This window comes from Hyaena hyaena, unplaced genomic scaffold (genome assembly GCF_003009895.1).
Source record: "Hyaena hyaena isolate Hyena2069 unplaced genomic scaffold, ASM300989v1 scaffold_591, whole genome shotgun sequence".
NCBI lineage: Eukaryota > Metazoa > Chordata > Mammalia > Carnivora > Hyaenidae > Hyaena > Hyaena hyaena.
Window position 1 is genome coordinate 470,794 of NW_024081224.1, and position 12,646 is coordinate 483,439.

Consider the following 12,646-nt stretch of genomic DNA (forward strand, 5'->3'; position numbering starts at 1 on the left):
GGCATGGCGAGTCTGCCATGAGTACCTGAGCATTTGCCTCATCTCCAGCCACTGTCCCTCATCAGCTTTCCCGATGGGCCCCGAGCCTCACCTCCATCCATCAGGCCCTCTCCATAATCCTCTGATGTGGGAAGAACCGTTGCCTTGTCCCAGCCCTCCCCTCCCCACTGGTCTCAGAGAACATGAGTGACCATCCAAGGCTTGTGGGGGGCAAAGGGCCCGGGGGTGCTGGTGCCAGCACTGCAGCCTCAGCTTCTTGTGCTGGCGCTGGGCCCCCCTCATTCCCACACCTGTTCAGAAGACTGGAGGGACTTTCTCCCAGGCCTTCCAGAGGCTGATCACGACAGACCTAGGTTCCTGGAAGACATTTTTAGCCCTGAACCTATCCATCATCGGAGGGGATTTGGCCTCAATTTCCTACCCGACCCCAACCTCCCATCCAACCTTAGTGTTTCCCCTGAGAACGAGGCCGACCTCGGTAACTCTCCTCATGATGCTGGCTGTCTAGAGGAAGGCTCCCAGGGCTTATAAGCTATGAGCCATTCCTTGGGCCTTCTCTCAGGGCCAGGAGCCCATGGCCTTGAAGGAACTCCCCACAGCGACCATCAGAGTGCAGAAGTGCCTCTGAGCTGTTGCCTTGACCATGCCCTGGCTCCCCAAGAATCCCAGGAGAACCCGCAGAGCAAAGACCCAGGCAGCCCCACATGGAGACACAGCAGACACTCAGCAGAAGTGTTTCCCGCTTACAAAGCCGACCTCTTGTCGCTAAGAAGGCTCTCATCCAGAGCCAGGAGAGGCAAGACCTTTAAAATTTTTGTCTGTAAGCGGTGTCAAAAAGAAAAAAAGAAAACGTAAATCCCAGAATCTCTGTCCTCCTTCAGCACCAAGAGCCTCACGCGGCTCAGCAGGCCCCAGCTGTTTGCTCTGGTCCTTCCAGCTCCTGCTTTGTTTTCAGAGCATCTCAAGTCCTCCATATGCTTCCTCCCCAGCCCCTGCTCCTGCCACTGAGGCACCTCCCTGGGCACAGACCCCTTCCTGGGGCCGCTTCTGTGTTGCCACCCCTCCCCCCCCAGACGGCAGGTGACAGAGATCTGCTCTTTTCAAATGTGTGTGGTGGGAAGATGGGGGTGGCTTTTTTCTCTTGTTTGGAATAAGGCTTTGTGAGCAATTCCATGAATTATTCCATTCAGCCAGATGTGCTTAGCAGCAGTACACGCACCTGGGGGCTCCTGAGGAGGGGTTCACCGCCAGGTGGCTGTCCCCCACCCCCTGGGAGCTCTCTGCTCACCACAGCCTCTGCTTGCCCCTCAGGCCCTGCTCGAGACGGCGCTGACGCGAGTGGTCCTCCCCATGCCCATCCTGGTGCTACCCCCGATCGTCATGTCCATGCTGGAGAAGTGAGTTGGGGCAGCCAGGAGAGGGGGCCACCGCTGGGGAGGAGGGTGCACGAGAAGGGGAACCAGCTGGGCCAGGGCAGGGGACAGGGGAGCGGCTGGAGCCCACCCCACCAGTTTGTTGGGACTCTCCCGGGCAGCGTTACCGGAATCGTGCCATGAGCATTCGTGGACTTCTACTCTGCAGGACCCTGCGCCAGGTGCCAGGACGGATGTCCAGATGGATGACACTGGCCCTGCCCTGAGAGCTAATGCTTCTGGGGTGTGCGTGTGTATGTGCATGTGTGTGTACACATGTGTGCGTGCATGTGCTCTATTCGTGCAGCGCAGGACCAGTTGTGAAGAGAGTCTGAGGGTTGTGGTAGGAAGACTAGATTTGGGGGCAGGACCTCCATGTTCAGGCATCCACTGCGAGGCAATTCAATACCGCATGGAGCCTCAGTTTCTCGTTTATAAAATACAAATAGTACTAACCTCCCTGCCTTCGGCAGAGGCACATTCTGAGAACACGTATTTGTCATGACAAATCTTATAAAGGTACCAGGGAACAGAGCAGTAAGAGCACCAATAGAGTGAGCCTATAATTAATGAGCGTGAGGTTGAATCGCGAAGACAGATAAGCTACTGGAGGGCAGGCTGAGGGGACGAGGGGAGGAGCCGGAGCTGATCTTCATGCAGGCTTGGGCAGGCTCTGAGGATGAGTGTGCGTCTGGGAGGACGGCAAGGAGCAGGGAAGGGCTCCGGGCGGGGGCAGCAAGGTGAACGCAAGTCTGGAGGTGCGGACCCGAGCTCACACAAGCCAAAGGGAGGCAGTGACCACTCTCACCTTCCTGATGGCCTAGCCTAGGAGGGGGCGCCTCAGGGCATAAAGTCAGGGTTAGGGACACTCTACCTGGGGCTCTGGAGCAGGGGCTTCTCCCCAGTTTGGGGACCTTCCTATTCCCACAGTACGAGTTGTGATAACAGCTAACAGTTATTAAGCACGTACTATATGCCAGTCCTCTCTAGCCAGGTCTCTGCCCAAACACTGTCTCCTCAGAGAGCCCCTCCCTGAGCACTCCACGGAGGTAACAGCACCATGACTCCCTCTTCTGTCCATCACCTTATTTTTATTCATAGCACCTAGCAACATCACAGACCCTTTATCTAGTTGTCTCTCATCTGGCCCACTAGAATGCAATCTCCATGGAGCCAATCCATTCTTGGCATCTATTGCCCTGCACGGCCTCTAGCACAGGGGCTGGCATGTAGTAGATGCTTAGTGTTTGTTGAATGAATATTCTCACTTAACCATCGCACGGTACAGTGAGGTAAGTGTAACATTTCCGTTTCACAGATGAAGAAAGCAAGGTGAGAAGAAGTTACCCCATCTGCCTATAGTTCTCCAATAGGAAACGACAGAGGCAGGAGTGGTCCAGGAGCTCAGGCTCCTACCACTCAGGCTGCCTTGGGTCTTCAGATCACATAATCTGTGATTCTTTGGGTCTTGCCCTGCATGGAGATAGGAGAGGAGCAGGTGTGGGGTCCTGGTCTCAGGAAGCCTGTATTTTGATAAGAGAGCCGACCATGACCCATGTGCAAGTCAGCTGCAGGTGGGACTGGGCAGTATGTAAATGGGCCAAGGTGATCTTGACTGGAGGCACACTATGGGCCCATCAGCAGGGAAGGCTGGTCCACAGGAGAAGGGATGCTGCTGACTCCGAGAGAAGGGTAGGATTTCTGTGGAAAGCGGGTTTTCTGGATGAGGTGCGGGTCTGTTGTTCCGGAAACTGAAGACTCTAACCAGACAGAAGGAAAGTGAGCTTGTTGGGGCTGGCTTATCAGGGGTCCTGTGTCCAGCCAAGGAGATGGTCCCTTCCTCACCATGGAAGAGGGGGAGTCATGGGAAGACCTGGGTAGGGGTGTGGTGTGTTGAACACTAGGATTGCAGAAAATCAGTCCCGTATGGGAGTTCCAAAAAGAAACAGATCCTGGGAGAGCAATAGCTTTGGTGCCCCGGCCCCTGTTGTTTGTAGCTGCCTCATTAAGCTGAGGCTGGTCCCAAATACTGGTGACCACAAGTGCACGTGAGGAGACTACCAGGCAAATGAGGAAGGTAGGGCTTCAAGGCTACTGAATCCCAGGCTTGGAATTTTTTCGGGAAAACGTCTGTGACGCCCTTCTAGTCGGCATCTGAGTTGGGTTTGCAGAAAGTGGAGTGATGGCTAGTGTCCCCTTGGTCTGGGGACGTGAGTAGCTTTGGGAAGCTGGGTGGCATTGTTCTAGTTCTGAACCTCCCAGCCTGGGATCTGCACACAGGCCGTGTGTCTGGCTCAGCTCAGAGTCCGGAGAAGCCGGCCAGGTAGGCAGAGACAAGCAGGCCATTTGGTTCTGGTGGCCTTGTATTTGGTCAGTCCTTTTCTGAAGTTCCTGAGAGGGCCCCTGGGGAGGAGAGAGAGTCCAGCCCAGGATCCCTCAGCAATATCCAGACCCAGTTTGTGCCCTCAAAGACGTACTAACCTCCGATCTGTCGGGGAACCCCAGGACTGTGTGGTAGGAGGGGCTGAGCTGGGTAGCAGTGGCGGCAGAGATTCTGATAGCAAAACGGAATCGGGGTTCCTGTGCCAGCACTTCCAGGCCCAGGCCGGGCTAGTGGAGGAGAGTCCCTCAGCCCCAGTCTCCCACCTGGGGAATGACGGCACTGCCCGCTTCATTCACCGCCCTGTGGGCTAGGAGCCTTTGCAGGGCCCCAACGCACACCCTGCAGCCTTCCACACGCAGGGGTGCTAGCAGCGGGGCCTCTGCCCAGACGGCTGGTGGAGGAGCCTAGTTGGGTGAGAGAGTCAGGACAGCCAGGGGAAGAAGACAAAAGAACACTTACAAAGCAGCCTACTTGCAAATTAATGGAGTGCAAACTAAGACTGCTCCAAGTGCTGAGGGAGTGTGCGGCATGGCGGGGAGGCTGCGGGGAGACAAGCTGTCGCGGTGCGGGTGTGGTGGTGCCATGGCTAGGGCCCGGCTGGCTCTGCCTCTGTCCTCAGCACCCCCTGCCTGGGAGGAGCACTCAGGGACAAGGTCCCCAGGTTTCCTGCTGGCATGAGAGTGGGAGCCCAGCTTGTCCAGGTGTCCCTGTCTCTGAGACTGAAAGGGAGAAAGTCTCAAGTCTGAAGCAGAGGAGCCGCCACCCCCAACCCAGAGTACGGAGGGTGTGCATCACACACACACACACACACACACACCCCTTCCCCTCACTCTCCACTGCCCCTTCCCTTGGGCCGAGGGCTCACACACCAGCTCTACCCTCCTGAGGAGAAAGCTGGTTTTGGTCCCAGGGCTGGGAGATCCATCCTCCCCATCATCCCGCCAACTCAGAGGCAGGTACAGTGGCTCTCTCCCCTCAGCCCTGCACCCCTACCCCTGGAGTTCGCCTTCCAGCCAGGCAGGGTCTCAGCCGGGTAAGGGTTCAGACTGCATCCTCCCCAGTGGTTCCTGAGGCTGCTCCCCAGCCTCCCTCCTTCCCTGGGCTCCGGGTCTTTCCTTTCTCCAGGCATTCGCACACACGCACATCTCTCCATCTGCATATTTCAACTCCCCCAGCTGCCTTTCCGATCCCTCCCTGCCATTTCCCTCTCCTCCTCCCCTCCCCCGTCCTGCTGCGTTCACTCTCCCTGCTCAGGGCTGGGACTTCAGGGGTTCCTGTTTGGCTTAAGTCTTGAGGCTGCCTGCTTCCTGAGTCAGGAGCACAGGCCTGGGGCTTCCTGGACCCCTTTTCCAGTGCAGATTTCAGCCAGCCACCCCTGAGAGAGGAGCTGAGGTCACAGCCCCATGTGGAAGGAGGCTGTCCAGTGTCCCTGCCAGGAGTGCCCAGGGACTGAGCCCATGGCCTGTCCCTCACCTGCCAGGGAAGGAGCCTCGCTCTTTCTCCCTGTCACCCCCCAGGCCCTTGGTGACCCTCCAGTGTATGCCTCCAGGGACTTCACCCCCTCCTATCCCCTCCCAGAGACTGAGGTCCCAGTCACTGCTACAAGGCAGGAAGGCGCCCCACCCTCCACAGCCTCTTCAGGGCAGGGGGCCTCCTGTGTAAGCCTGGAGAGTGAGCCCAGGTACCCCACTTCCTTGTCCTGCTGGAGAAGTTGATCTCAGTCCAAATGATCTCAGAGCCCATGTCAGCCTTAAGCCTGGCGCCTCTGTGACGCCCAAGGAAGCCCAGAGGCCTTGGGCTGAGCCCATGGAGGATATGAGGCTCACCTCTCCTGCTCTTAATCCTGTGAAACTGCCCCGTCTCAACTCAGGCTTAATTTAACGGCTAGACATGGGGCGCCTGGGTGGCTTAGTCGGTTAAGCGTCCAACTTTCGCTTAGGTCATGATCTCACGGTTCGTGGGTTCGAGCCCCGCGTCGGGCTCTGTGCTGACTGCCAGCTCAGAGCCTGGAGCCTNTTCGCTTAGGTCATGATCTCACGGTTCGTGGGTTCGAGCCCCGCGTCGGGCTCTGTGCTGACTGCCAGCTCAGAGCCTGGAGCCTGTTTCAGTCTGTGACTCCCTCTCTCTCTGACCCTCCCCTGCTCACGCTCTCTCTCTCTAGAAATAAATTTAAAAAAAAAAAAGAAAAAATTTAACGGCTAGACAGGTCTTGGGGTCTGGGCCAGTGGGAAGGGCTAGAGGGTAGCCCTAGGATCCTCCCTCCTTCCTGCACATAACAAGAGCAATAACAGCAATAATAACACAAAATTACTGAGCACTTACTGTGTCCGGGCCTTTTATTTGCATAGAATTTACAAATAAGTGGAGCTTTATTTGCACCTTAGTAGGAACATCCTGGGCCAGGTTTTCCGGGGATCACCTGTTTTAAACTCACGGAAGGTTGTTTGAAATGCAGATTCCCAGGTATGGTACCAACTGAATGGGGATCTTGGGGGTGGGGGAAGGGGCCCTTGGGGGTCAGCATTGTTAAGCGGTTGCCCAGACACCAGAGTTTGAGAACTATGGCTCCTAATTTTGCTGTTTGCTCAGAAGCAGGAGCTATTGTCCCAGGAAGGGAAGTTTTGGGGGGGGGGTTGCCTGCCCCTACAATGAGGCCCTGTCCCCAGGAGGGCCTCTTACCTGCCTGTGGCCATAGCCAGCCCTGTTGCAGCAGGAGAGGGGCAAGAGCCTGAGTATATCCTCCTCACACCAGGAGCCAGTCCATCGTGAGGAGGCTGAGTGCCCACCCAACGCCCCCTGGCAAATAGTCCAGTCACCCATCCTGCTGGCGGAGGCCCCAGGCCTCCCCAGGTGGAATGGCTCGTGGTCTCCACTAAAGAGCCTGCTGGTTTATACAAAATGTGAAGTTCTGATGGACAACAGGGTGAAGGTATACTGGCCAGCGGGCATGGCCCCCACTCTGTCTGGAGACCTTGTTTCTATCATGGAGCTGGGGGACCCAGGGCAAGGAGGGAAGACTTTCATACACTTCTCCTGCTCAGGAATCCCACCTCCAAAGCTTGTCCTGGGGGGTGGGTGCCAGCTGAGACATGCTGGCGATGACTCTGGCACAGCGTTCTACAGGTGGGAGTTGGGGGCAGCATGGAGCGATAGCTCTTGCGGGGAGTCAGGAGTTCAGCCAGCAGCCCTGTCTGCCTCCCGTGGACTTAGCCATGGCCTTAGGCAAGTCATTGCCCTTCTCTGTGGCTCTTGGACGGACGTGGACCAGGTGGTTGCTGGGGTGTGTGCGTGTGCCTGTGTCCACGTGTGTATGTGTGTGCGTGCGTGTGTGCTGTTTGTCTCTTTCCCTGAACTTGGCATCTACTCTGATTTGTTCAGTGCTTTATTATGTGCTTCCTTTGAGGACCATTTTTCTCTGCTGTGTGCCTCCTCCGTTGTCTCCCCCACATGTGACCTTCTTTGCACAGAGCTGGACACATGGTGGGGTGGGTACCCCACAAGTACTAATTTATGATGTATGACTGAGAGTTCACCCAGCAAGGTCCTTCAGGGCAGGGCCTGGGGGAAAGGGTGACGTTGGGGAAGGCACCCAAGATCGAATTCCACCACAACTATTTAGCTACAGGTTGGCACTGACCTAGAACCATGCTGCCCCGGCCCTGGGACTCTGAGTGGGACCCTGCATGGAGGCTAGCAGCAGCTCACCCTGTCTTCCAGTCTCATGGAACCCCTCTCCTCTGTCCCCCACAGGACGGCTCTCCTACAGGCGCGCCCCCGGCTGCTCCTCCCTGTGCAAAGCCTTGTGTGCCTGGCAGCCTTCGGCCTGGCCCTGCCGCTGGCCATCAGCCTCTTCCCACAGATGTCAGAGGTCAGTGTGGAGAAGGTCTCAAGGGCAGGACAGCGGGGGGGGGGGGGGGGTACCATTTCACCACTTATTAACAAACACTTATTCAGTGCTAACTCCTTAGCCCTGAGCTCGGCACTGGAGTTAGAGCCATAAAGGAGACACGTCCAGGCCCTGACCTCTCCCAAGCTGAGGACCAAGCAGTGAACATGACAATTAAAAAGGGACTAGCAAATGAAGGGTGAGGACCGTTAGGAGGGAAAAGTCCAGCTGGACATGGATGGAGACAGTATGGGGCTCCAAACCCAGCCTAAGAGGGAAGTGGCATTTCATGGGGCCTCAAGGATGAGCTGGAGTTGGCCAAGTGCAAGGGGGAAAAAGGGACATGTGGGCTGCGGTCACCTGGGGTGAAGGTTCTGAGGTGAGGCAGCAGATAGCACTTTACAAGAGCTGAGGAAAGTCTGCATCATAAGCAGAGGGTGAGCAAAGCGAGGTGGGCCAGGCAAGGGTGCCCAGGGCAGGTGGGGCTGGGGACTTGGAAGCCAAAGCAGAGAAGGCAGGTGTCATCAGAAGGGCCGTGCGAGGCAGGACTGCGGATTCCCAGTTGTGAGCCTGGGCTGGAGCTCTGGAGAAGGAGCCATCAGGAGGTGGGGGCAGGCATCCAGCAAGAGATGGTGTTGGCTTGGACCAGGCTGTTGGCAGTGGGCATCGAGAAGTGGGTCCTTTAAGAAGAAGTTAGGACTATGAAGAACTGCATGTGGTGGGAGGGAAGGGAGCCGGCAGGGTATGCATCCAGCTTGCTGCTTTTGAACAACCAGGCAGAAGTAAGCACTGTTTAACAAGATGGAGACAGGAGGAGAGGTAGTTGGAGGGAAGATGGTATATTGAGTTCAATGGACACATGAGGTTCCAGGATCCTGTGGAATGTGCAAATGGGGCTGGAATCCAGGAGAGAGGCCTGGGCTAGAGGGACAGAAGTAAGGCCACCAGCATAAAAACAATGATGGAAGCTAGGGAGCCTGTGGAGAAAAGATGCCCTGGGGAAGCATGGCATCCACGGACCAGAGGCCAGTTTGATAAGTTCTGAGCTAAGTTGGGTCAGGGGGTGGTGGGCCACCCACAGAGGCAGGCACTCCTGAGAAGTTGAACCCTGTGAAGTTGAAGAGTGTCCGTTGGTGTCCCAGATGATGAAGGCAAACCCTCTCCCCAGGAGTGGACCCAGCCGAGGGGTGAGGAAATAGGGTGGCAGGGCTGACGGCTCTGTCCAGGGGCTTGGCACTAAGGGAAATCAGGGAAATAGACCTGCAGCTGGAATGAGATGTGGGCTCAAGGGAGGTTTTGATTTGCTTATTTTTCCCTTTTTTAAATGAATGAGATGGGAGCTTGTGTAAATGCAAAAGGGAAGGTACCTGGAGAGAAGCACAGGACAGAGGGAGGAGGAAGATGGGGAGAGCAAAGTCCATGGAGGGGGGGTGGGGCAGAGCACAGACCGGGGATTCAAGGGATTTGCCTTGGCTGCGGAGTGCCGGCTCCCCACTTTAGGAGGCAGGGGCGGGGGGTGGGTAGATGCAGTTGGGGATGGTGTCAGGGGGTAGGGAGGTTAAGGAAGTTGTTCGGATAGACTCTGTGTTCTCATGACCAAGCAGAGAGGATGGCGAAGGGTGGAGGAGGGGGAGGCCAGAGGCTTAAGGACTATGGAGACATTCAGAGGGGAGAATGGGAAGGACAGCCGACCAAGGAAGTTAGAGAAGCCGGGTGGGCAGTGCACCGAGTCTGCAGACGAGGCGGCTAAGCAAGGATGCAGGTCTGTGGGCCTGGCCAGGGCATGTCTACCTAAAGAAGCTGGGGGCTGTGAGGGCCACACGGTTCAGTTAGAAAGTTTCATCTGGCTGGGTGATTCGGAGAGTGGGTAAGCCATCAGGGGGAGTGGTGGGCCCCAGAATCTTAGCTGGGTGAGGTGAAGACAGGCAAGTAGGCTGCGTGGGGGAGTGGCAGACCCAAGGGGGTCATCGAATGAATGTGGTATTTGGACTCTTGGGCAGATGGAGGCCGTGGCCACAGACTGGCACTTCGGAGTTTGCGATTGCAGGCCTGACCCTGCTCAGTCCTGAGAGAGGTGGGGATGGGGGCAGGTTCCTGGAGGAGAGTCGGAAAAGTAAAACTGAGGGGCCTGGACTGTGAGCACTGAAGACTCAGAGTCTTAAGTAGGACGAAGTGAGTCAGCCCTGAGCGCCAAGGTCCCAGGAAGGTGAGGACCAGAGTCACTTCCTTACACTGAGCCCCAGAGATTTAGGAGGAGACTAGGATGGGGAGGGCCCCCTGTCTTGGACAGCCCAAGGCACACTGGGGTGGGAAGCCTGGGGTGTGATCTGTGCCAGGAGCGCCTTCCTGCCCACAAGGCCCAGCCTTGCTGCGAAGCCAGGGATACCCCTCCCCCCATGAAAGCTGAAAAGCTGTTAGCTGAGGTTTGGAGACACTGAATGGGGCCAAGGGCTCTAGAAGTTCTGAAGATGGGAGAGAGGGCACGTCTCGGTTGGTGGTCTTGGCATTCCCATCCTGGAAGGGCTGTGCCCAGCACTCCCCAAAGTGGCTGCATCTCTCTGCACAGTCAGGGTAAGTCTGCAGTTCTAGGTGAGGGGCAGAGATACTTGTAGGCGCTGTTGTGTTCAGAAGCTTCAGGTAGGTCTCCTATCTCTACCGGTCTGCATGGGAAGTGACCTAGGGCCAAGAAGCCTCGGGGTCATCCAGTTTATTATCCTTCTGGCTCTGCTGGGGAAATGGAGACCCAGAGTGGCCCAGGGAGCAGCCCAAAGGCATAGAAGCGAGGCAGAATTATGACAGGAACCCCCAAAGGCCCACACCCAGGCCAGGCTGCAACTGCTTGTTCTGTGGGATTTTTCTCTCCTCCCTCAACCACTTTGCCCACACTGAGGTAGTGGAGAGATGGGGGAGCTAGAGGCGACCCTCCTCTCCGGTGGGGAAGAGCCTGGGAGTGGGCCTTCAGCAGGTGTTTGACTGGGGCAGATAAGGGAGAGATGGCCACAGTCCACCCACCCGGCGTCTGGCTCTAGCCACAGGAGGTGGTCTCAGTGGGCAGCCTGCCCTAGCACAGCCTCCCTGTCAAGCTTCAGGCTCCTCTCCTCCCTCATGTCTGCCTCACATAGGCATGCAAATGGACCAAAGTCCCTCTCATTGAAACCCAAGTCTGTTTCTTGACTGGGAGGAATGTAATCATGGCATGAAAAGCCTGTTCTCTGAGAGAGGAGGGTAAGGACATGGTTTTCCGTGTCCCTTTCTCACTGTATCAACTCCACCAGGATGCAGGCAAGCCTGGGGGCTCTATGGGTTGATTTGAGGCCAATCTGTGACCTGTGGCCCCAAGGCCATCAGCCAATTGGCTGAGAGGACCTCATTCCCTCCATCCATCCTCCCAATTAATTCTAACGAGGTACTGCTCCTGCCTTTTGGGGATCATGTCTCACATCCCAGAAGCCAGTGGGATTTACCACAATAAGTCTGGACTTGCTTGGGCTGACCTCTCCTTGCCAAGAGCCACCAAGGTTGTCAACAGGAGTAATAGCTGGAACACCAATTAATTAATTAGGGGACTTGGAAATAGAGTTTAGGAACTGGTTTCTAGAATGATTCGTCTGCAGTGACTGGTGTGGAGTTTCCAACCCACTAACTCCAGAGGTTGAGGAAAGAACTTCAATCCTCCCTTCAATCCCTGGGAGAGCGTTTTGTCTGCTCATTTCAAATTAGTATTTCTGCCTATTAAAGTGGCGCTAATTTTAAAATTAAAATTGCAAATAATAAAAATAGCTACCATTTGCAAAGCATCTCCTAGGCCTGTCAGCATGTTGGTAACTGTGCAGGTCTTGTTGTATCAAGTCCTTCCAATACCCTTTGAGTCCCAGGTCTTATTGACTCTTAAGGGATGTTACCTAGAGCATTAGATGTGCGCATCTCTGACTCTGGAAGAGATTTTGGCTGGAGACAGAACCTTTGGTGCCTGGGGGGAACTGAAGCCAAAGAAGGGGTAAGGTCATTGTGGGAAGAAGGAAAGGCATCAGGAAAAGGCAGGAGCAGCCAGGGGCAGGGGGAGGACCCTGATGGAGCATTGCCGTGGATCCTGAGGACAAGGGCATTTCAAGGAGGAGGGGCTCTCTGCAGAATGAGCTACTGCAAAAGTGGGCTCGGAGGTGACAAGAACTGGCAGCTGGGTGGTATGTAGGCAAAGCAATCTAGGAAGCGAACTGTGGTCAAGTTTCTCTGTGTTCAGAGAAGGGAGTTCATGAATGGGAAGCCATTTGGGAACAGCAAAGAAAGTTGCACTCCCTGGGTGTTCCGTTGATAGGGGTGGGAGCCTGAGGGCCAGTGTGGGGAAGGAGCACACAGGAGATGATGCATGTAGTCCAGGGAGGAAAGGCATGGCCCTGGGTCCAGTAAATAGAGCAGCCTGCTTGGTGGAGAGGAGAGATGGGAGACTTGGACATGACATTCCTATGAAATAGGAGCCAATATTATTCTCTGTTTACAAAGGAGGAAACTGAGGCATACTTTACCTGAGGTCCAAAGGTGGTAATGATGTCTCCATACTCACAGAAGCAGTTTATGTCCCCCCTCAGCCCATGTTTATAGCTCTATAAAATGAGAAGGCCCATGTCTGAGTCCCAGATGGCTCCCTGCTAATGTATCATTAGGAACATTCCAGCACCCTCAGCAAGCCCTCTTACCCTTCATGGGGAGTCTCCATCCATGTTCACGGGGACCTTATGGAGTAGGTGTTTATGCCTTTAAACTTTTTTTTTTTTTTTGAGAGAGAAAGAGAGAGAGAGTGCCTGTGCTCAAGAGCAGCAGAGGGGCAAAGAGAGAGGGAGAGAGAGAATCTTAAACAGACCCCACACCCAATGCAGAGCCCTACATGAGGCTCGATCTCAGGACCATGAGATCATGACCTGAGCTGAGAGCAAGAGTTGGACGCTTGAGGCTTAACCAACTGAGCCA

General features: G+C 55.6%; 1 protein-coding gene across 3 annotated transcripts in view; it reads left to right on the forward strand.

Annotated features, from left to right (window-relative positions):
* Positions 1-12,646, forward strand: part of SFXN5 (sideroflexin 5) — a 118,663-nt gene that overhangs the window by 91,978 nt on the left and 14,039 nt on the right. For 2 of the 3 annotated variants that reach the window (XM_039256896.1, XM_039256897.1), the window contains 2 exons: positions 1,312-1,397; positions 7,546-7,663. In XM_039256896.1, the coding sequence (XP_039112827.1) occupies positions 1,312-1,397; positions 7,546-7,663 (204 nt within the window). The remainder of the gene's footprint in view (positions 1-1,311; positions 1,398-7,545; positions 7,664-12,646) is intronic. The other variant, XM_039256898.1, reaches the window with a different exon arrangement.